This window comes from Apodemus sylvaticus, chromosome 21 (genome assembly GCF_947179515.1).
Source record: "Apodemus sylvaticus chromosome 21, mApoSyl1.1, whole genome shotgun sequence".
NCBI lineage: Eukaryota > Metazoa > Chordata > Mammalia > Rodentia > Muridae > Apodemus > Apodemus sylvaticus.
The window spans coordinates 12,052,699-12,077,619 of record NC_067492.1 but is presented as its reverse complement, the minus strand read 5'-3'; the positions used below and the strand labels follow the sequence as shown (position 1 = coordinate 12,077,619).

Here is a 24,921-nt window from a genome sequence, read left to right as displayed (position 1 = left end):
GAGCTCGAGGTGGCTTAAATAGGGAGGGAAAGTGGGCCCTCCTTCCTGGCAGTGCCTCCCCACCCCCACTCCTCATGACTGGGTCTCGAAAGCCCCATGAGGAGAGGTCAGCTGTTTACCCCCCAAACAAGTAGCTGACAGGGACAGGGTGGGTTCTTACTGGGGGGGGGGGGGGAAGAGAGAGAGAGAGAGAGAGAGAGAGAGAGAGAGAGAGAGAGAGAGAGAGAGAGAGAGAGAGAGAGAGAGATTTCCCGGCTGTTCTTTGCTGTTCTTCCTGGAGATTGGGCCAGGAAGCTGAACTTAGGAACAGTCCCTGAAGGCTCCAGGCTGTTTTTCTCACCTCTTGGACATCACAACAATGAGCAAGAACTTGGCAGCCCCTGCTGAGGAAGTTGGGCAGGCTTGCCTGAGCCAGCCCTGTGGGAAAGGTTATCACCAGGCCCAGGCAGAGAGCCACCAGAGCCAGCCTGGGGCAGTGGGGTGGGGGCAAGGTAGGCTGTGGACTCCCTCTTGGGGATCCAGGGGATTCTCCCCCAAGTCACACTCACTGTGCCCACTGTTCCCTGCGATCTGGGCTGTCCTGACTTCTCTCTGTCACCACCCTGGCTGCAAGGGAACTTCACAGACAGGCTCTCATTCCCGCTGCAGCACAGCCAGGCAACCTTGTCCTTTGCCAGAAGCCACCTGGGGAGGCCTGTACTGGGATTCAAGAGTGTCACCTGGCATCGTCTGCTGAGGGGGGATCTCACCTTTGTCACCACCATCTGGCCCACCCTGCTTTCCATGCTGGCCAACAGATGCCATGTTTTTCATTGACAGTCAAGGGGCAGAGCAGCTCCCATATCCGCAGGAGCCAGGCACATGCTTACCTGCTCCCTAGGGGCATTGGGGCAAGCAGGCTAGGAGAGAGATGGGCCTGGGGTGTGACCCAAGTCTGCCATGCTAGCTCGCTTTCCCCAGCAGTGGGAGGAAGCTTCTGGGCCGCTTCACCTGTAACCAGACTGCAGTATTTGTCTCCTTGGTTACTATGGACTCGCGTCGTCCAAACGTGGTACACAGGTGTCTGGGAACGCACCACCATGCATGCTTATGAAGACATGTTTATGCATGTTTGTCTCAGCAAAAGCACACCGGTCAAGAGCATGGCATGTCAGCGATGAAGGGATTGTTTAAAGTTCCATGGAATGGGTGCATGGACGCTCTGCTTACTGTGAATCAGTTCTAAGAGTTTCCTCCCTCCCTCCTTTCTTTCCTTTCCTATGCCTGTGCATCATCCATCTGAACGAACCTGTCCACTTACACATTTATCTGTCAACATACATCCATCCATGTACATGCACACCTATCCATCCATGTACCTACATGCACATCTACCCATCCATCCATCCACATACATACACACCTACCCATCCATCCATCTACATATATATACACCTACCCATCCATCCATCTACATACATACACACTTACCCATCCATCCATGTACATACATACACACCTACCCATCCATCCACCATCTACATATATACACACCTACCCATCCATCCATCTATATACATACACACCTACCCATCCATCCTTCTACATATATACACATCTTCCCATCCATCTACATATATACACACCTACCCATCCATCCGTCTGCATACACATCTATCTATATGTCTACATATATACATCCCTACTCATCCATCTACATACGTACACACCTACCCATCGATCTACATATGTGCACACCTATCCAGCCATCCATCTGCATACACACCTACCCAGCCATCTACCCACTTTCCTGTCTATTTACCTACTTCGTCTATTAGTTTACACACTCACCTCCTCATCCACACGTCTGCACATCCGTCCATCTGCATGCACACCCACCCATTCACCGCTTGTCACTCTGTGCCCCTATCTATCCATCCTTCCATCCACGTAGACACCTAACCATCTAACCACGTACCCCTCCATGCATCTGTATATCCATTTATCCATTCAACTCACACCTATCCACTTGCTCATCCATCTATCCACCCACTCTTCATCTGCCTATGTACTTAGCCATGGACTCATCCACGTACCCACCCATGTACCCACCCAACCATCAACCTGCACATCATTCCAACCATCCCCTGTTTACTCCCGCCCCCATGCACCCATCCATGCCTCCTTGCCCTGTATTCATGAATGCATGCATCTGCTCATTCGGTCCTGTCTCATTTATTCAACATGCCAGCCAGTTTCCCATTGCTCTGGGTTTCGCAGACACGGTGATGCTCACATACACATAGTTTACAACCTCTCGGAGCTGTAGCCTGCAGGAAGGAGGACAATTGAACAGGACAGAGTTGCTGTAGATGAGCACGGGCAGAGGGAAGCCAACCTTGAAATAGTCATCTCAGAGAAGTGGCATTCTGGGTATGACCCCGGTGGCTAGGGGTTGCACAGGCACTGGAGGGAGCAGGTGAAGGTGGAGAGTTCCTAGTGCAGTGTTAGGCCATGCTAGCATCAGATAGATTGGGCAAGCTAGGATCTCCTGCACTGAGAAAGCATCCCCAGTCCTGTGTAGCTCAAAACAGCAAAGGATTCCTACTAGTTCACACTGCCCAGTTCCCTGAGGTGGCTAGGCCTCTGCTCTGGAGTGCACATCATCTGAGATATTTCTGCTGCTCCTGGATGGGGCAGTGTTAAATCATGTACTAACTCTTAAAAGCAGCGCTTCTGCCCACAAGTGAAGGGTCCCTTTCGTGCCACATCATCAGCTCATGCTCACTGGCCAAGTCATCAAGTTGTGTGTTGTGTGCTTGTACTGTGCATCAGAAGAAGTAGGGCTGGGGATGAGATTGTTGGCAACGTTGAGACAGGTGGACCCCGGGTCATTATCAGAAAGGATGCAGCAGAGCCCAGGGTAGACTTGACTCTCATGCCAAGATCAGTTGGATCTTCTGAAGTTGCCTGTTGGGAGCAGAAATGCCGCATGACAGTGTCAGGGTGTGGCCAGGGCTTTGCTACCTAGGCTTAGCAAAGAGTCTGTCTCCTTTCTCAGATTCTGGATGTTCCTTGGAGTCTATGGCCTCAACCATCTCCGTGCTTCAGTCCCATTGGCCCTCCTGCCTCCCTCTTACTATGTGATCCCACTGGGCTACCTGGATAGCCCAAGGTGATCTTGCCATCACAAGAGCCTTGATGGTACCATCTGCAGAGTCCCTTTGCCATCATAGGTGGTTGGCCTGTGCATGTCTTTGGAGCCCCTCTCCCATCACTCCTTCCCAGTACTGTGATATGTTAAAAGCATAGACAAGACTATGGATCAGGACCATGCTGGAGCTGGCCCAGCCTGGTTTACACTTACTCATGAGTCTCCTTGACTTAGTTAACTGTAGAGATTATTTACACCAGAGACAGCAACATATGCCGAGGCTGGAGCTGTTTTACTCCGGAGAGCCTTTCTTGAACATCTGCAACGTCTTTGCACCATCCACTGATGCACACCCCAAGGCTCAGTGTCATGAGACCAGATACTGGGTGAGCCACATGACCCTTCAGGGGGTGCTTCTCTTCACAGGCCTCTGAAGGCCTTGTGTTGCTGAGTGGCTGGCTCACAGCGAGGCTATGATCAAGGATGGGATTTGAGCCTGGGTCTTTCTAAGGCTGAGCTCTGGTAGATATAGGCAAGGAATTGGAAACTTGTTATGGGGATCATTGAGGGAACCCTGGGCGTGATGGCGTTCCTGAGCAGTCTGGGCAGAACAGAGTTACTAGTCCACTCAAACTATATCACCTTCCACCAATTTCCACCATCCATCCATCCAAGGTCATTCAGTATGTATAACCACGGGGAAAGTACTCCAGTCAGCAAGGCAGGGACTCTTATACCCAGCAAAACTATCCCATACCAACAGCTATGTCTTCTGTTCTGATTTTGCTCTTGATGGTCAGTGCATAATTGTCTAGGAGCCATCCAGGGCCTAGGGGCAGAAGCTGGTGGTTAGGGACTTGTGTGAAGGCCAGTAAGTTGGTCTGAGATATTCCAGAAAATAATGACCTGCCATTCTCCTGTTCTTGTTGTTACAGGCTGCCAACAGCTACCTGCGAGATCAGTGGTTCCATTCTCTGCAGTGGAAGGTAAGTCAGGCATCTGCTGCTGGTTTGCAGTGGCTGCATGGGGCTTAGAGTGATGGTTGAGAGCCAGGAAGGACAGAGGCCTGGCGGTGGGGAACGCTACGGGTGGCTCAGCGAAGGTCCTGCTCTTGCTGGAAGCTTCTGCTCTCTCACCAAGGGCTGTGCCTTGTGATAGGAGCAGATCCCTGGTAGGTGGCTGCTCAGCTTAGACTTGCTTCCATCAGAGGAAGGGCAAAGCTGGGGTCCAGGGAGGCTGGACTCTGTTCCAGAAAGTTCCTTGAAAAAGAAGCTTTGAAAGCCGCACAGGATTTAGCAGGGGTTGAAAATACTGGCTTTGTTTACCCAACCCTGCTTCCTTTTGGTGGGCTGGCTCTCCGGCCTCACTCCAGTTAGGGCTCCTTACAGAAGTGGTAGGCTTCTGGCCCGTTGAGAGAGCAGACTTCTGCTCTGACTTCTTAGGCCTGGGCGAGGTCTCCTGAAGATTTCTGTTATGTTCTGTGGCCCAGGTGATGAGCTGGTCACAGGACATGGTCATTCTTTCTTTATGCCCCTGGTACCGTGAGTCATTACAATGAGACTGCATTTATTGAGCTTCTTCTGTGTACTGGCAGCTGGGCAGGACTCTTGCTGCCTGTTTCCCCTGTGAGGTTCATTCCTGTCTGTATCAGGCCTACTCTGAGAAAGATGAGGCTTAGTCCCAGGCTGCGAGGGCTGAGGAGGCTCAGTGTGAAAAATGTTCAGTCCTCAGGTGCGAAGATCAAGGAGGGTTTGGGGGTCCTGATTCACCTTTCGAGTGATGCACCCCAGGTACACCTGCAAGACTGTGCTCATGACATTTCAAGAGGTAACCAAGATAGAGGCAGGAAAATGGATTTTTAAGCTTAGCTCAGTGGCACGTGCCTATATTTCTAGCATTTAGGAGTCTGAGGTAGGAGGATTGCTACTGGTTTGAGGCTTACAAGGAAATGAAGTTTCAGGAGAGTTTGGTAGAAAGATGATTTTGGAGATCTGGCCTAGGATTCCATGTGGGGTTCATAAAAGTCACCCAGAGCTGGCCGGGATATCCTTGGGTTTCTAGCAGTTCCGAGGATATCTGATCTTGATTCTGATGGCATCTCGTGTCTTTACGGTCACGAAATTCAGTCAGTGAAAACTGTCTTTGAAAGCACCTGGGAAACCTAACCCAGAGGTATCAAAAGATGGCAATCCTTTCCTCCAGGGTGACCTTCCAGAATGGTGACCTTCATTCCCACCATGTACGCTTGTGTGAGATATTAGTCTCCTTCCCCTGGGCAGCTGGCCCCCGATGATTTGGGTATGTAGCCACCAGGTGGCAGTGGTCTCTCGCTGTAGCAACTTGATTTAGTTACGGCTCTTGGAGAATTTAGATGTGAGAGTTAAAACCTGCCATCTGTCCTTGCAAAATGACAAAAAATTATTAGACGTTTAGAAGGATACACCAGCTACCAATGCCAACTGGAAGTCCTGAATTCAAATGATTTGAATGCTTACTTTTTTTTTGTCCTGGTCGAGACAGATCTGGGTGTCTCTGTTCATATGACTTAATACAGTTACTAAAGTCTGTAGTGTGCAAGGCCTGGCTTAAATACTTCTGTTTGCTATCCTTTAACCAATATGGGCGCTAGCGCTAAGGAGGGGTGAACAGTTTTCCCAGAAATTTACAGCAGATTCAGGTTAGACCTGTGGGTCCATCCTGCTTCCGTGGTCTAACTGCCTGAGATTTGGACTCAACAGCCCTTTCTGGATGTGGTCCTTTCTCTGCTTCTCCTGAGACACTCTTGTTTGTTTGTTTGTTTGTTGTTTGTTTTTCTGAGACAGAGGCTCACTATGTAGCCCCGGCTGTCCTAGAACTCTCTCTGTAGACCAGGCTGGCCTCAAACTTAACAGTGATCCCCCCCCCTCTGCCTCCCAAGTGCTGGAATTAAAGGCGTGTGCCACCGCCTTTAAACTGAGACAGCCAGTCTTACTCTCCACAGGTGAAGGCAAACACTGGGGACCTGTTTTATTTACTTGCTTCTATTTTCCATTTTCGTTTTTAACAGGGGAAAAAAAAACAGTTGACAGCAGTACCTCAGAATTTAGGACATTTAGCAATCCCACAACCACAGTTTGAATTTGTGAGTTTTCTGCATGCAGCCTACAACAGGAAGTATATATAGAGTGTGCTCTTTTTGTATTATGACGCACCGCTCTCGGATGCTGTGTCTCCTGGTTTGCCGTGCCTGGACTTGCCCAGGGCAGTATCTTTCCTCAGGAGAGCAAAGTTGTATCTTAAAAAGACTTAGCTGTAACCCACAGCATGTGACCCCCTCAGAATGGCAGGACTCCTTAGAGTCTACCTCAGACTGTCCTGAGAAGCACAGCAGGGTGTGACTGAAGGCCTCTTGTAGGATTCTTGTCGTTTTTTAAAGTCAGGGAGTTTCACTGGAGTTTCCTTGTGTGCCCCCCTCCCCTGCCATCTTGGCCCTCTTGGCTGAGGGGTTCCCTCACTACCATTTTCTCTGCCTGAATAGATTCTCTTGAGCCAGCAGTTGCTCTGAAGAGACATGCGGCTGGCATAGTAAGTCCATGTACCCGAAGTCCTTTCTGTCTCCCTCCCTCTCTCCCAGGAAAGAGCTCTGCTCTTGCCCACAGCACCCTTGGTCAGGGGAGTCCAGGGATGACTGTGATTCCATGACAGGGTGGAGGACCAGTACCTCCTATACTAGGAAAGGGATGGGAGAGAGATGTTCTTTCTGCGAGTCCCCCGGAGCCCAGCCTGCAGTCGTAAGAGCTCCCTGGGGAAGCTGTCTGTTTGGTTTAGGCAGTAGGCCCTTGAGGCCAATTCCCTTGGGCGTGGAGCATAAACAGTCATACAGAGCTAATGAGACCTCAGTTCTGACTCAGATGCTCCTCCTGGCTCCTGCCCAGGCCCTCAGAGGCCAGGGTCTGCAGAGATAGCCTACGTGTGCATGAGGTTTTGAGCGAACAGCTTGTCACATATACAAGGCCACCAGGGCACAGTCCATTCTGTATGTAGGGAGACAGGCCCCTCTGTGTGTGAAAGAATCTGAGGGGACAAGTCTGAGAAGATAGATCCTTCTGTGTATACAAAGCTCTGAGGAGACAGGCATGTTGTGTTGTGTTGTGTTGTACAAGGCCATAAAAGGAAAGGCATATCTCCTGTTCAAGGCCAAAAAGAGAATGACCCATCCAAATATATGTTACTGTGCAGGGACAGGTCTTTCTTGGGCACTAAGCCATGTGTGTAACCAAGCTATGAAGGGACAGCCTAGGTCGTGTGACACTGACTGGGTTCCAAGCTGTGAGTGCCTGGCAGGTGCTTCTGTGACAAACTGCCCTGGTTTTCTCTCTGGGCTCTGGAGATGAGAAGCTGGACACCTTGAGGTAGTGAGGCCCTAGCTAGGTCTGTTGCGCTCCCCTAAACAACTGGGACCCTGCGGCTCAGCCTTTGCTTCCTGGTGCGGTTGGAGGCCACTGCACAGAAGTCGTAAAATCCACAGAGATTGCATTCTCCAGGGAAAGTGGGTCATTGAAAACTATAGGCCTCAGGGGACAGGGAACAGGCAGGGTGTGACAGAGGCTGGCCAGCCACGAGTGCATTTGGAGAGAGACTGAGACACAGCTGCCTACTTCTCTTGGGCAAGCTTTCCCGTGTCCCTGGAAGGCGGTATGACCTCACACCACCTGTCTTCAGACCTCTGCCCCTCCTCTGTGCTTTGAAGGAGGACGAAACAGAAAAAGTACTATAGTGTATGAGGGCAGCCATTGTATTTGTGTATTGGTGGTGGAGAGCGACTTGACACCTCAGTTTTCTTCTCTGGGAAATGGGGTGGCAGTAGTACCTCACCTACTGTGTCTTTGTGAAGATTGCAGAGCGTATTGCTTCTGAGGAAAATGCAGTAGGTCCTGGTAGGAGCCAGTTTCCCACCACCCTCCAGTTCTCTTTTGGCTTTAACCCTGTGTCCTGGCAGACTCACAAAGAGGATTCTCCTGCCAGTGTTCCCAAACAAGTATCTCTGGGCTCCCGAGTTCCTTGTGTGCACATTTTACACACATTTGTTGTCTTGGACCTCCTCGGAGGTTTTTGAAGCCTTTGTCATTCATGCCTAATAGGAGAGGGGGCCAGAGCCCAAGAGAACAATGGCATTGCCAAGGACAAATGACTTCTTACAAGTACACTAGGCAGTTGCCATGTGGCGAGGGTTGACCCGTGGACGGACAGCCACCGTTAGGGTCCCTGCATGAGCTCTTTGCCACTCATACTATCAGGAGTACAGGAGTCTTATCATACATTCTCCACAGGGATGGGCCTGGTCTCGCCAGAATTGTTGGAGGACCCTGGTCAGAATGACAGAAGACCTCGAGTTGACTCCCCATCCCGTACCCCTAGCTGAAGGCCAAGCCACATTCCCTCCTGGCTTGGGAGTGCAGGATGCTCCAGGGACTCTGTCACCCTGGCTCTGTCTCTTTGGTCAGGAAGTCACACTTTGAGAGACCTCCGGGACCCCTCCCGGATCCTGTGCTTTGGCTAGGGCTCTTCTTTCCGCCCTGATCTGTAGACCCTCTCCTGGGGTGTCCAGATAGTCACGTCCCCAGTCACAGAGCAGCAGATCGGCACCGTGGTGCGCTCACTCGGCATTGAGCACGGCTGAGCCTCACAGCTGCGAGGAAGGGGCTGCTTCTCCCAGGTTCCTGTTTCAGGTGCAGACGGTGGGGCTGAGAAGTGACACCCGAGTTCATCCAGTCACGTGGCCTTTGAACAGAAGCCTGATTTGAGTCCAGAACCCAATGTCCCATTGTTCCCTGCCCTGTCCCCCATTGGCCTGGAGCATGGGTCTAGTTACTTGAGTAGAGAACACACTCACAGGCACATGGTGGACCACGCTCAGCGCACATATGTCCCCTGGGTTGTTGCTGGAGATGTTAGGCTCAGATCCTGGGCACAGACAGCAACATCCAAAGCTTCCCCCAAACCCCCTGTATGCCAGTCAGACAGACAGATGATATGGAAAAATAGGAATGTAGGACAGACCAAGAGTCCCAGCAATCACACCACCATCCTGTCTCCCGGAGTCCATCTTCTATGACGTGAGGCATGGATACGGAGACTACAGCCTTGCAACTAAGCAGTCCTCTTTGAGTGGTGTCCCCATCTGTCACTGACACTGACCCTTTTGTCTCTCAGTTCCAGACCTTCCGGTTAGGCGGTCTCACGAGCAGTTAGAACTGTGTGCATCTTCTTTGAGAGATCCAGGTTCCTCCTCTGACTGGCACTAGGGCTCTAGCCTTTTCTTTCCCTCAGGGAGAATTCCCTGACAGAAATTCTAGTTGCTTGGGGGCCCATTGTTTCTGTAATCTGATGGCCAGAGGGAGAGGGCCCGAGGGTATCTCCCGCCCTCCCCCAGACAGTTAGCTTTCACAGAGCCAGGTCCCAGTCCTCAGTCCTGCATGTCTACAACACACAAGGGGAGAGCTTTGCATCCTTTGAGGCCTGGAGGGACTCACAGGTAGGGGTGAGGCCTAGGGGTGAAGGTGGGCTTCCTGTCCTTGGCTGCCTGCTGTGATAGCCACAGTCATACCTGACTCCCACACCTGCCCAGATATACCACACCATTCCCTTTTATTTGATGCCTGGACCTGGCCTGGTCCCTCTCACTTCGCAGTCACTGCCTCTCCACTCTTGCAGGGCAGGGCCTGGCAGGGTGGGGGCAGGCTGGGACTGGGCGGGGCCTTGGCCCTTTTTATAGCCCAGCTGTCTACCTGCCTTGCCCATGCATTTGACCCTAGAAGGATCAGAGCAACTCTTGAAGCACTGTAAATGTTGAGCTGTCCCCACCCTGCAAGAGATGGAGTTATCCCAGCCCTGCGGGAGGGCCCTATGATGACCCGGAGAACAAAGGTGCTAGACTCTGGGGACTCAAGTATGGCGGCCTTTGGTGGCCCAGGCTACCAGTCTCCAGTGTCTTCCAGCCTCAGTGCGGCCCCTCGAAGAGTCACTGGGGTCCCCGTAACTAACAACAAGGGGGAGCCCCTGGGATTGAAACTAACAAATGGCTGAGGCTCGGTGGCCTTGGGGATGAGAGTCACACTCTCAGGCTTCCTTTGTGGTAGAGGGAAGAAAACAATTACTAGCCACCTTCTGATCTTGGGAGACTTGATGGGATCGCGTCATGGAACCCTAAGGTTTGATGAGGCTCATCTCCAAGGAGCACGGGGGTTGGGGGTTAGGGGTTGGTTGAGCGTCTTGTAGTTAGACATCCGGCAAGGCTGGGATGCAAACCGAGATGGGCGGCCTCTGAGTTAGCTTTGTCCCATCCCTTCAGCTTCTTCCACCAGAATTTGTCAAAGTCATAGACAAGGAAGGGCATGGAAGCGAGGGTCAGGACCCCCCCACCCCGAACCTACAGTCTCTCCACTTCCCCATGTGGTACATCCACCCTCTTCCTCCTGCCTTCCCTCCTTCCCAGCCTCTCCATTTTTCTCTCCAGTGCTGGGGATTAAGTACTACATTCCCCCACCCTGAGTTTTGTTTGTTTTGGAGAGAGGATCTAGGTAAGCTACTCCAATCCTCCCTCCCGCTAAGGCCTCCCCGCTAGCTGAGATACGATGCGGGTGATGCGATTATGGACCCGTGTCCCACACTTGGCTTGTTACAGGCTCTTCAGTCCTTTGGAGAAGTTTTCAGTTGATCAAAAGAGGCGCCATGCCGGTCTCTCCCTGGGTTCCCTGGGGTGTGACCACACACACTGGATCGCCAATGCCCACACTCCTACTTGAGCCCCTCCATCTGTTTGGCCCACTTGAACTCAGAATTTTGAATGGACTCTCTTGTGCCTTGGGCTCGTACGCTGACAGTTACAGTTGTGAGACTTAGATGTGTTCTTCGTGTAGTGACGCTGTAATCTGTCAGTGCTGGGTGGTGTTTGTTCTGCTGTGTGTGTGTGTGTGTGTGTGTGTGTGTGTGTGTGTGTGTGTGTGTGTGTCTGTCTGTCTGTCTGTCTGTCTGTCTGTCTGAGTTTTTAATCTGGCCTGAGACAGAGAAGACCATCAGAAACACTGGTGACTGTGCTCACATTCCCCTTGTGGGTGTGTGGCAGTTAAATCACAAGGCTGTGGCACACTTACGGTCGGTCACCTTGAGCGAGAACTGGCCATCTTTCCCAGAATGCTTGTCTGTATCTCGCTTCTGAGGCAAGAATGCAAGAACTAGGGCAGGGGTACTAAAAAGGCCATTTCCTGTTTGTTTGTTTGTATTTAAATATTGAAAAGGAAAAGGAACTTTACAAGAATTCCTACTTGTTATGAACCTGTTCACACTTTTTATGGTCGTAAAAAAATTGAATATGTAGCAAAGTGCCCAGGCCCTCACTGCCGAGTGCAGGGTTAGTTAACTGTTATATTCACCAGACTTGGAGAAAACTTTGGTAGAGGGTAGACAAAGATTGTCCATACGTTAGATAGCGTGCATGTAAGCACAGCAGGGGTGCTGTACCCACAAGATTTCAACGACAGAGTTGTCTAAACCAGACCTACATAATGTCTGTCATAAGACATTAGGTATCGGCTGTCATAAGAATGTGGACAGAAGAAATCCTACTGCGGGTGGTCAGTAGCCCCTGAAAGATCGAAAATCAATTTCATTCAGGGACAAGCTACCTGGTGGCGTATCCAATCCCCAATGGTCACCCTAAGCACATCACCGTAACACCAATGCTAAATGGACTCAGGTTCTATTATATGTATGTATATAAAGTCTGTACTTATAACAAGTTGTCCGTGTGTGTGTGTGTGTGTGTGTGTGTGTGTGTGTGTGTGTGAATAGTAACTAAGTAGGTTATAGTTGGAGGAGTAAGGATGAACTTGGGAGGAGTTGTTGGGGCTGGGGTGATGCAGATACAGAACTTGTGTATGAAATGCTCAAGTGAAAAATTAAATTACAAAAACAGAGCTGTGCACAGGTGCATGGCAGTCCTTTAAGATTACAGAGAAGTGGAAGAGTGAAGAGGGGAGCCTCCCTTCTCAAGCCTGCCTTCCCACTGGCTGCCCTTGACAGTGGGTATGACAGGCTGCTCGGGCTGTTTCCCTTGTAAAACACCTCAGGATTCTCTTCCACTCTCTTTCTGGGACCTTGCTCCTCTTAACGTGTGGTGGAATGTCTGTAGATTTGGGATAGGCCCACCTTATCCCTTGCTTCCGCCCTTCCAAAGGACACCTGAAGCCCTGCTGGTCCCTGAGCTCTGTGTCTCTAGGATGCTTCATGCCTGTTTTGCCATGTTCCAGAACCCCTACTGCCAGGGTCCATCCATATGTCCTTATTTGATGCCCCCAAGCTTTTCTTCGTGCACCCAGAGACCGTTATTAAGTCAGGGAGGGCAAGGTAAGTGCAAACCCTGTCGCCACAACAGCCGATTGGTTAAGGAGATTCTACTGACAGGCTAGTGGCATATCCAACATGGACGCACAGCATCTGACTGGAATCGAGAGCAGGTTGTTACTAACCTTCCTTATATTGCTCGAAACAGTGCTGAATGGTAAACTTACGAGCATTGTAATTCTGGAACTTTCCATCTCATATTTTTTTTTATACTGTAGTGCTAAAGTTTGAGTCTGAGATGTCACTCAAAGGCTCATACAGCCATGCAGGGGGTTGGCTGCCAGCGGGTGGGCTTTTTGAAGTGAGTGATTCCTGGGGCCATCCTGAATGGCTCAATACTTTGACAGAAGCCAAACAGGATTTAATAACATTATTGAAAATTGATTATTGATGGACACTTTAGGAGTTGGGGGCCTCCCTGGGGGCTAGCCTTTTTCTCTGTCCTTCTCTTTGCTTCTTGGCTGCTGTGAGTTGAGAGGCAGCCTATAGCATACCCTCGGTCTTTCTGTCATACCTCAAGCCCAGAAACAATGGAGTCTTGACAGCTCTGAACGGCAGCCTTTGAAGCCATGAACCAAACAAGAACTCCCTTCTTGGAGCTGCTTTCTCCCAGGCGTTTGTCCAGTGGGCAGGCCCCTGGCTGGTCCTGTGGGGCCTGTATAACAGAGATTGGGCCACAGGTGAACAGGGGCGGCTGGTTGAGCTCAAAGCGGCCAGATGGGGGCTTCAGATCTTTAACAATTCATTGCCATCCATATGAAGCAACGGGGTTCCCGAAAGGACCAAGGAAGAGGATTTGAGCTATCTACAAACAGCACAGGGGGCCTTGCCAACCAGATCTCACCCTTGGGAACTGGTCTCCCTATTCCACAGACCAAACGTCCAGAAGCAAACTAGAAACAGTGATCTCCCCCAAGCAGCAAGGCTAGAGAGTTGGGGAGGAGAGGGAAAGATGGGTAGGAAAGAGGGCCATCAGGGGATACACACACACACACACACACACACACCTTGTTCTTATACATGGTGGCACATGCTTATAATCTCAGCACTGGCAGGGACTTACTGATCATCCAGCCTCACCTGAGCATCAAACACCGCATCCTGCTGAGAGAACTTGTCTAGAATAGAAGAAAGAAAAGAGAGGGCGGGAAAGGAAGAGGGAGAGACAGAAGACAGAAGTGCCAAGTCTTTATCATGTTCTTGGGGCGCCAAGGCTGTCCTCAGACCCCCCTGTTCTTCCCCAGCCCTCCTAGAGACCCGGCTTTGAGCGCTGAGATCCCTTCCCTTTCAATGCGAAGGCCTGCCCGCACCTCTGGAGCAGCACAGTGGCTGTCCCAGCCTGGGCCTCTGCAACAGCATGGTGGCCCTCCCAGCATTCTGGAAAGAAGTGGCATCTGTGGGTTGCTTTTTCCTTCCAAGCAAGGAGGGGACTGGAGCTTCCCTGTGTCTTGCGCACACGCGTTGATGGGGACCGATGAGTCACCAAGCCACACAGGGAGGGCTTTCACGTACATGGTTTGTGGGTAAGCCCTCATTCTGCCCTTTAAAGCAGAATTCTATTTGATTCCCCCTCCTCCCTTCTCTTTGTGGATGAGTTTTCCAGACATAACCAGGAGTCAGCAGCGTCGTCATTTGACATGACCTCTGTCTCTTGGGAGGCTGTGGAGGGCAGTGGGGTGCTGTCTTGCTTTCAGGGTGGTGTGGTGATTGAGTAGCCACTGGAGGAAAGGATGGTGGCCCACAGTTCTGGGTTGGTCCTCAGCGTCTTCCTGCCCGCCCACTGGCTTGGCTCAACAGAGACTTAAAAAAAAAAAGCGACAACCGTCCACACGGAGGAATTCACCCTAACTTTTCCAGAGGTGATCAGACTTGCCCCGTGGGGTAGTGGTGCAGGTCTGGGGAAGAAGGGGCTTTGGGGAGAAGCTAATTGGCCAGAGTTGGTGTCAAAAGCCCCTGTGACATCAGGTGCTTTGAGTTTCCAGGGTGGCCCTAGCACATACCGAGACCCACAGACAGGCAGAGAAATACTCATAGCGACACACTGAGCTGCTCTGTGATATCAGCATTGTGCCAGGTAAACGTGTTCCTGGTGTGGTAGGAAAACCAGTGCAGGGGCTGGAGAGATGGCTCAGTGGTTAAGAGCACTGACTGTTCTTCCGAAGGTCCTGAGTTCAAATCCCAGCAACCACCTGGTGGCTCACAACCATCCGTAATGAGATCTGACGCCCTCTTCCCGTGTGTCTGAGGACAGCTACAGTGTACTTTTTACATATAACAATAAATAAATCTTAGGAGGGAAGGAAGGAAGGAAGGAAAGAAGGAAGGAAGGAAGAAAGGAAGGAAGGAAGGAAGGAAGGAAAAACCAGTGCAGATCTACCAAGGCATGGGTCAGACTCTTTGCAAGGGGCTGTATCTGTCCTCAGTTGGGATAGATTTCCAGGACCGTGATCATAAAGGATACCCAGAAGGTCAGGGTCTCTTCACACTGGCTAAGATGGTAGCAGGCATCCATAGCTTCTGGCTTTTAAGGCTCTTCTTGTCAGAGTCTGAGTTAAATAGAAATACACAGGTCCCCTCTGTCCCAAGCCTCCCAACCAATTCACGCAAAGGATTTTGATTCTATGTCTTAGAGATTCTTAAAGAGAGGCTCTCGGGAGTGCATCTCATGGCTGCTTAAGAGAGTCAGATTGTGTCATCCAGGCTCCTGTGACAGGCTCTCCTGCCTGCAGCTTACTACAGGTTGCCCAGCATCCATGTGGTGCCATGGTTCATAGCTGTCTACAGCTTCAGTTCCAAGGATCCAAGAGACACCATCTTCTGCCCTAGATTTACACATGGTGCACATGCATGCAGGCAAAACACTCATATACACATAAAATAAGTATTTAAAAAAAGCAGCTTAAAGAAGGGCTCATGTTGGCTCATAGCTTGAGCATAGAGTCCATGATGGCAGAGGTGATGTTGGAGTAGGAACACAAGGTCACGTTGTATCCGCAGTCAGGAAGGAAGGCTCGGCTCCATTTTATTCAACCCTGCACCCTAGCCGGGAGAGGGTGCCGCCACAGAGAAGGTGGCTCTTCCCGTTCCAGTCACATCTTCACAGACATGGTTCACAGTGTCTCCCAGGTGGTGCCAAATCCCGCCAAGTTGACAGTAACAAAAAAACCATCACAAGTGTTTGCGCCGACCAGCTCCGCCTGGCTTTAATGCTTACTGAAAGGCCCTGTTGTAGCCTTTACTGTGGGAGTACACTGATTTGTCACAGGTAGGGTCCTGGTCAGTTGAGAAGGCCTACCACTGAGGTCACCAAGCCCAAAACACTGCCAGAGCGATCCCTAAACTGATGTTGGAAGGCAGGACCTCAGTGGGCCTCGTTCTAATGTCTTCTAGAGCCTAGAAGGTTCTAGAGGCGCCGCGGGGGAGGAGTCCACCTGGCATCTTCCTTTCACAACACTACCTCTGGCAGTGTGTGTGATGTACCTGCTTACAGAAGCAGGCAGGAGAACAAGCAACAGGAACTTGTTAGGAGCAGTTCCCAGCAGGTGTTGAGAAAGGAGAGCCAGGCGCTCAGAACTACGTGTGATGGGACACTAATATCATGATGGGACACTAATGTCATAGCTGACACAGGACCCCAGAGCGTCTCTGAGTGTAATGGCTCAGTAGTGCGAAGAGGGTGGGAAATGACACCCCTGAGGCAGTTAGCCCAGCCCCACCTGCTCCTCTGAGAGCACACTCTAACAGTCATGCTGCCGAGACCACCACCCTTGTTTTCCCAAACTAGTATTCTGTCCCCATTAAAAGATAATGCCCCATTTCCTGGTCCCAGCCCCAACAACTGTCATCCTGCATGCTACACCTGTAGAGCTGACTACTCGCAGTACCTTAACACAAGTGGAATCACATGAGACTTAGCCATCCGTCACTCAGCAGAATGTCTTTTAGGTCATGTTGCTATAGCACATGTCAGCATTTCTTTCCTTTTGAAGGATGCATAGTATTCCTGTGTGTGTGTGTGTGTGTGTGTGTGTGTGTGTGTGTGTGCTGCAGTTGGTTCCTGAGGTTGTGAACTTGGATTATTTCCATCTCTTGGTTGTTGTGAACAATGCTACTGTGAACAGAGGTGTGCAGATACACTCCTTCAATACACTGGTGCCCACAAAAGTACCAATGTCAGGGTACCACCCATCTACAACACTCCAGGCTAGAGGGGTGGGTCCACCTGAACATGGAGTCTCTTAAGCCTTAGATTGCTTCTGATGTGTACTCAGGATTGAGCACCTCAGAAGGGTTGTCAGGGTGGGTGTTAGTACTGGGGAAGCTTGTGGGAAGAAGACTCGATCTGTGGGTAGCTTGACAATGTCTACTGTTGTGGAAGGAAGATGCCTGGTAGAATCCTCCCCCGTGGCTCCTCTTTGCCAAGGACTGTACGTCAGCTGTGGCTGACGTCCCTGTCTGAATTCTCCTGGAAGTTCTTCCTGCAACCTGCCAGGTCCCCAGGTAGCTCTCTCTGACATCACGGATGATGCAGGTGTGCAGGTTTGTGGGTGGCTGGGCCCAGTGCCCAGCCTGTGTGAGGCCACACAGGGCTGGGGCTTGTGCACTGTGGCAAGGGCCAGGGCAGGCTTTGGGGTGGTAGTGTAGGCCTCATGGCCCACTGAGGAGTCAGGGAACAGACTTCCAGGATGATTATGGAAAAGAAAAACCAGCATATTCCAATGGAGGATGAGCTAGAACAACCAAAACCCATAGCTCTGGGGGCCAGAAATCCAAAGTCAAGGTGTGAACAGGATCTTGCTCCCTTGGAGGCTTCTTGGGAGTATCTTTGACTTTGTCCAGCTTCTGGGGACTGCGGGCAACCCGTGTCCCTTCTTCTAACTATGCCACTCTGTTTCCTGCTTGTGTCTGCACATATTGTATGGTGTGTGTGTGTGTGGGTGTCTGTGTGTCTTGTGTGAGTGTCTGTATTTGTGTGTGTGTATGTGTGTATGTGTGTGCGCAAGTGTCAGCTTCCATGTGGCAGTTTTGCACGGTCACCAGTTCAGGACCCAGCCTAGTCCAGCATGACCCTGTTTCCTAATAAGAACACAGTCAGATGCCCAGAGTTATAATTGGGATATAACTTCTGGGGAGTCACAGTTCAGCCCACACTGCCAGCAAGGGTGTCCCTAGATAAGGGAGTGGTCCCTTCTATCACTCCCTGATCTACGCTACAGATTGGGGTCTGCCTACAGCTAGCCAGCACGCGTGAGGGTTGAATCTTGGCTTCTTTGAGGGCTCTGGAGTCTCCAGGGTTGTCTTAAAGCCCCCAGTGCAGACTACAAGGCCAAGTCTTCATTTGGCCCAGAACCGCCCACCCCAGGATTCCCCGTACATGGCAGGGGTTGGAAGGATGTGTCTCTGATGCTGATGCTGATGCTGATGCTGATGCTGAGGTTTATGGGTCTCCTCTTTGCCCTAAACAAGCTACCAGCAGCAGTTTCATGACTCCAAACGGCTAAGGTACTTTGCACAATATTGCAGAGAAAGCGGAAAGACTCATCCCTGCCGCAAGGAACATGAACTCGGTGGGAAGCTCGCAGGTTCACCTGTGTGATGATCGGTTTGTGCGCAGGATTCAGTACAAGTGGGATGCGGTACCCAGCTGTGAGCCTGACACCTCGGTGGGTCATCCGCTCATCAGCCAGACTCATGGTTACCCAGGCAACCAGCTGATGCCCAGAGCCAGTGGAGCAGGACACCCACCTGAGTCCTGCTGTTTCCTTGGTAGCAGTAATAGCTACAGGGAGGCCTGCCTATGATGGTCACTTAGGCTGAGAGTGTCTGAGCCCTGTCCTTTTTTTCAGAAAAAGTACCCATCTCCCAAGGAGCTGTTTTCTCAGGCGCACATCAGCTGGGCTTCCCAACTGACAGGAAGGGACCACAGATATTGAGAAATGGAAGGCACAGATTTTAAAAGCTATTATATTTGTGTGTATCAGCGTTGACTCCATGTATGTCTGTCTCTGGTGCTCACGTAAGCCAATAGAAAGGCACCAGTACGCTCCCCTGGGATTGTAGGTACTTGATGATGTGAGGTCAGGTTACAAATGTGGCTATCCCAGTTCTCTGTGGCTGTCGCTAGCTCTGTGGCTTAACCTTAGCTCAGCCTCTGTTTTCTCATCCATAATGTGGGTTCGCCTCTCCGAGGCACTGTTGAGGTTACAGAAGTTAATGTGTAGGCCTGGGGGAAGATAGGGGCTCCAGAACCCACGTGAAGAAGCCAGGTGTGGTAGTGCACTCTTAAAATCCCACGGGAACACACACACACACACACACACACACACACACACACACACACACACACACCAGATTAGGCATTTGGCACAGAGCCTGACCAGCATAGAAACCTCCAAAGGAAGAGTGAAGGTGTTCTAGAGACATTCATCATAGCCCATCATGCACTGCAACTGCTCCTGTCTGTCTGGAAGCCATTGTTATCTAATTGATAGCATTGCTGGAGTGCTTCATGTTCCCTGCCTGTCACCCACACCTGAAGGGGGGGGGGGGAGCCATGGCTGAATTCTTCTACTGGTGAGTGGAGCCAGCAGGTGGCCACTGTACAGTGACTGGTGGCCAAATCTAGGTCCCCTGAAAGACCCACATGGTTCACTGGTGGTCACAGGATGGGGTTGTGGCCATCCAGATGTTAGCAGAGGCAGAGATAGGAACAGCGCAGTACTTAATCTATGGACAAGCAGCTCGGCCTCAGGGGCCTGGCTACATGCTGAATTCCATCATGAGAAGGAACAGAACACCGGCGCCTACGAGGCTGCCTGGCGACTCTCAGGCCATCGCCCTGAGTGCAAGAAGCCCGGCTCAAAAGACCGTGTACTTGTCGTATGACTCCAGCTTCGTGACTTGTCCAGAAGCCAGGTTGGAGGGGGCGTGGCATTGACTGTTGGATGTCCTCAGTTTCCTTTGGGATGACAGCTTCTGTGGGATGATACTTCTGTGTCGTATGCCGGGAGGTGATTGGTGGATCAGTCATGTGTGACTTTCGCCTTGATAATGGGCATGTGTATGCAACTGAGACAGCAGGGCTGACTCTCCCGCTTGGAATCTCCACGCTTGGAATCTCCACGTAGACAGGCCCACAGGCTATCTCTGTCTTAGTGTGCTTTCTGTTGCAGTGATTAACACCATGACCAAAAGTAACTTGGAGAGGAAAGGCAATAAATATGTCATCTTACAGGTTATAGTTCATCGTTGAGTGAAGCCAAAGCAGGAGCTAAAGGCAGGAACGGAAGCCTGTTGTCTTATACGGCCCTGATCCATCTACCCAGGAATGGCATCTCCCACCGTGGACTTGGCCTTCCTCCATCACTTAATAATCAAGAACATGCCTCTCAGACATGTCCACAGAAACCTACATGAGAGCCCACACCCCCCTACACACACACACACACACACACACAAGCACACATGCCCTTTATAACGACGAGTAAGTTAGCACTTTTACATTGGGCCACATTCAAGAGATTCCCTCTTCCTTGTGACTCTAGGGCTTTGTCAAGTTGACAGCTAAAGCTGTGACAGTTTCAGTGAGTGGGGGTTGAACGATCTCTTCGAGCCTGTGACAAAGGAAGGCTCCTCGTAACAGAGCGATCGTGTTCGCCTTAATCTCTGAATGCTTCTAGATGACACGGGCCCACCCTGTGACAAAGGCAGCTTGCCTTTGCAGCATTTCGATGCTTTTATTAGCGTGCTAATTATGCGCAACGGTGGGCTTCATTACAACGGCACATTCGTACATGTATATGATATGTTTAGAAGGCCGATTGTCTACCCACTCCAATGTCTGCAGCCCATAGCCAGTCTCGGTAGGCACAGTCAGTCTGCCTGCTTTTCTTGCTGGCTGTGCAAGGCACTCTGGGGGACAAAACATTAATTAGTAACTTTTCTTGTCACTGTGATAAGAGTGACTGGCAGAAACAACCACAGGGGGTAGAGGTTTGTTCATGCTTGCAGTCCCCGGGGTGGGGTGGGGTGGGGCAGTGGTTTGCTCATGCTTGCAGCCCATCGTGGGGAAGCGAGCATGACAGCGGACAGGCGGCACCTGCTTATTATATGACAGCAACTAGGGAGCAAAGAGGTGGAGCTAGGAGCACAGCCTGCCTACAGCCTTCGTGCCTCACCCAAACAGCCTGCTTCCAACACCTAGGCTCTGCATGGAGACGTTCCCAGCACCCCCCAAAACACCGCCCACAGCTGGGGACCAGGTACTCAGACACATGAACCTGTAGAGGACATTTCACTGTGTGAAACCACACCTTGGAGGAAAAGCCCAAGGTGGGGGTCCCTGTTGAGGCCTGTTCAACCTGCACCTTCATAACTCATATGCAAGAGGATTGCTTTAAATGTGACCCCGTGCAAAACTGCTAACTTAAGTGTGTGTGTGTGTGTGTGTGTGTTTAGTGCAAAAAAGTTAGCTTAACATTATAAAGGGCTAGTGTGTGAGTATGTGTGTATGAATGTGTATTGCAAAAATGTTAGCTTATTTAACATTATAAAGGGCTAGTGTGTGTATGCGTGTGTAGTGCAACAATGTTAACTTACCTAACATAAAGAGCTAGTTTGTGTGTGTCTGTGTGTGTGTGAATGTGTAGTGCAAAAATGTTAGCTTACTTAACATAAAGGACTAGTGTGTGAGTGAGTGTGTGTGTAGTATAAAAATGTTAACTTACTTGACATTATAAAGGGCTAGTTTGTGTGTGTCTCTGTGTGTGTATATGAGTGTATAGTACAAAAATGTTAACTTACTTAACATTATAAAGGGCTAGTTTGTGTGTGTCTATGTGTGTAGTGCAAGAATGTTAGCTTACTTAACATAAAGGACAGGTGTGTGAGTATGTGTGTGAGTGTGTAGTGCAAAAATGTTAGCTTATTTAACATTATAAAGGGCTAGTGTGTGAGTATGTGTATGTGAGTGTGTAGTGCAAAAATGTTAGCTTACTTAACATTATAGAGGGTGTGAGGGTGTGTGTGTTTGAGTGTGTAGTGCAAAAATGTTAACATTATAAGGGCTAGTTTGTGTGTGCCTGTGTGTGTGTGTGTTGTGTGTGTCTGTGTCTCTGTGTGTGTGTCCTCATGTGAACTTTGCAGGTGGCAGTACCATATTGCAGGGTCAAAAGGTTGGCCACACCCACTAGCTGGGGGCTTGAAGAAGTTCATGTCCCCTCTAGGAGGAGGCAGGTAGAGTTGTGTGCTCTGTCAAACAGCACATGAGCTGGACCTTCCGCATGGCAGTGGGGGCAGAGCACTACCCCATAGCTCCTTCTGTGGTGACAGCAGTGTGCCCTGTCTAGCAGGCACCAGCTGCTGCAGAGACATTGTGTGGCTGAAGAGCTGGGCTTCCACTTAAAGTTTCTTCTAATCAAGTTGACAGTCAGAAGCGCCCCCCCTCCCCTCCTGGGTCCAGTAGCTTTCAGTCAGGCCAGGCAGCTCCATGCCAGACCTGGAAATAAAGTGTCAAAGCCATCCTCCCTAGCTCACTTGCTTCCATCTCCTCAGGGACGTCCTCCCCTTCCGCAGCTCCTCAGAGTACCCGTGACAAGTGACAGGAGCATGCGTACTTGTGCGCACGAGAGCCTCCGAGGCTGCAGCAGGCAGCAGAGCTCTGGGGCCCCCTCCTAATCCTTGGGAAGAGCGTTTCCAGTACATTCTGAGCCACACCTCCTGGTGAGGGACACCCACCTGATGACAGCTAGTCTCCCGTGGAAGAGCTAAGAGGCTCCACTCTCTCAGGCTCAAGAACCCCAGTGTCTTGTTCCTGCTTCTACCGCAGGAACAGTTTCCAGAGAGATGGCTGGTGTTGCCCAGGTAACGTCCCTTCCCTGACAAGCAGAGAGGGTGAGGACAGCTATGGAGTGACTGGCTCTGCCAGAGGGGAAGCCGGAGGCTCTGCCTGCTGGTTCTGTTTATTGCTGGCTGCTGTGGCTTTGCCACAGACGCTGGGAGCCTTGCCTAGTCTCGCCTGCTCTGGACCACTCCCTCCTAAGACTTGGTAGGTGATATTATCTATAGTTGTTGTGTAGCCAGGAAGTAGATGTGGGACTTTGTGCCTGTTGTTTCAGGGGCAGTCACAGCAAACCTTTGGAAGTAAATATTCTTTTATTGCTGGGCAGATAAAGAACTACAAACAATAGACTGTAATTCCCAAGGCCTGTCTGCTTGACTTACCCCAGTCTCCTTAGGGCTTAACACAATACTGGGCATGTTATAGGAGAAGGCGGCTTCACGTGATCTTGGTTATGTGCGTAGAGGGTGGTGGGTGAATGGGCAGATGGGCAGTGAATAGATGGGCGAAGGATGGATAAGACAGGAAGTGGATGGGTGAGGATTGGATGGACGAGTGGGTAGACTCTTGGATGAAAGATGGATGGATAAATTGGAGGGAGATGGATCAGTGAATGAGTAGGGAAATGGATGGATGGATATGGATGGATAAGTAGAGGAATGGGTAGATAAATGGAGGGTGAATGGGTAAGTGGATGGGTGCATGAGTGGATGGATGGATGCATGCATGAGTGAATGGATGGTTGCATGCATGCATGCATGAGTGGTGGATGGGTGGGTGGGTGGGTGAAGGACAGGCACATGAACAACTGATGGTCAGGAGCTGGAGAGATGACTCAGTGGTTAGGAGCACTGGATGCTCTTCCAAAGGACTTGAGTTCAAATCCCAGCACTCACATGGCAGCTCACAACTGTCTGTAGTAGCTCCAGTTCCAGGGGACACCCTCACACACACACACATATACGCATGCAGAACACCAAGGTACATAAAATAAGAATAAATAATTTAAAAAGAAAAGAGCCGATGGTCAGATGAATGGGTAGATGGTAGAAACAGAACTGGGTGTTGAGTTGAAGTCTGTTTATTGCAAAACCCATGCTCTTAACAGGCCATGCTGCCTCTTTGGCTTTGCCTGCCCACCTCTGTCTTCCTAGGATGACGGCATTTTATGTATTTTGAAATAGCTTATTTGAGGTATAAGTTATATGCCATTAAATTTAGCCATCAGAAGTATACTACTTGATGATTTTAGTAAACGTATGGGCTTGACCAACTGTTATCCCAATCTGGTTTCAGAACATGGCTACCTAAAGATGCCCTGTGCAAATCCCCGCCGCCCCTGCACAGTCCCCTCACTGGCTGGTTCACGTTCTGTCTGTAAATGGACTTTTTTATTTAGGAATTTCACATAAAAGGAATCGTACTGTTTGTGCCTTATATTTGACTTCTGTCACGTGGTACAGCTGCCATGAAGTGACCTGGGCTGTCACAGGATACATTCACTCCCCCCCTTCTCTCCCCCCCCCCCCCCCCCCCCGTACATAACTCTACCACATCTCGTTCAGCCCTGAGTTTCTTCTTTGGAGGAGACTGGCTTCGTCTTGGGGAAACTCACCTATTTGCCTCTGTGCGACTTGGCTTTTCCTTATGGGGTTGTGGGGTGTCTTAAAAATTACTGAGCTATGTAGTGAGTGCTTACCTAGCATTTTCAGACTGTCAGACAGGCACGGACAGGCACAACTCAGTGGTAGGAACTTATGCTGGATTTCATCCCCAGGACAAGAGGATGGGAAGGAGGGACAGTTGAATGATTTTGCTTTGTAACTGTCCATTTTTACCCCACCCCCACCCCCCAAGAGCAGTCAGTGCACTAGGATTGGTTCAACCACATCCTCGCAGACACTTGGTATTGTCTGTCTTTTTCATCACAGACATCCCAGTGGTATGAAATGGTATTTCTGTACCATCAAAACATAAGGGCGAATCATCCCATTTTTTGTTTGTTTGTTTTGCTTTTTGTTGTTGGTGGTTTGTTTTTTTAACACAGACTCAGATAGTCCAGGCTGGACTTGAACTCTTACATAGCCGAGGCTGACCTTGAGTTTCTGTTCCCTCCCCCCACGTTGGCATGACAGGTGTGTGCCGCCACAGCCAGCTGTGAGCGGCACATGTGTCTTCTCCCAAACTGGGATCTGAGTCATGAGCCTCGCCTTGGCAGAGCACTGTTGAGGAAGGGCCAGATGGCAGCTCTTTGGGTCTCTGAGAGCCACACTCTCACTCAATTTCTGTTGCATATTCTGTTTGCTTTGAATTTTACAACTCTTAGAAAACCCATAGGGCCATTTTTTGGGGGGTGCCATTGAGTACAAACAGCCGAGGCTGGGTTTGAACACAGGCTGCATGTTGCCAGCCCCACACTAAGTTATTATCAAGCCTTCATAACATCAGTCATGTGCCCAGTCATCAGATAGCTCCAGGACCCTTGTCCCCTCTTCTGCCACTCAGGTCAAGGACTCCAGTGGCCCATGAGGCACAGGTTGGACATGAGCCACTCGTGGCTTCTGGCAAG

General features: G+C 50.5%; 1 protein-coding gene across 1 annotated transcript in view; it reads left to right on the top strand.

Moving 5' to 3' along the window:
* The window catches only part of Cmip (c-Maf inducing protein), a 205,180-nt gene that overhangs the window by 126,776 nt on the left and 53,483 nt on the right, over positions 1–24,921 (top strand). The window contains exon 3 of the mRNA XM_052166910.1: positions 4,069–4,119. Coding sequence (XP_052022870.1) covers positions 4,069–4,119 — 51 coding nt within the window. The remainder of the gene's footprint in view (positions 1–4,068; positions 4,120–24,921) is intronic.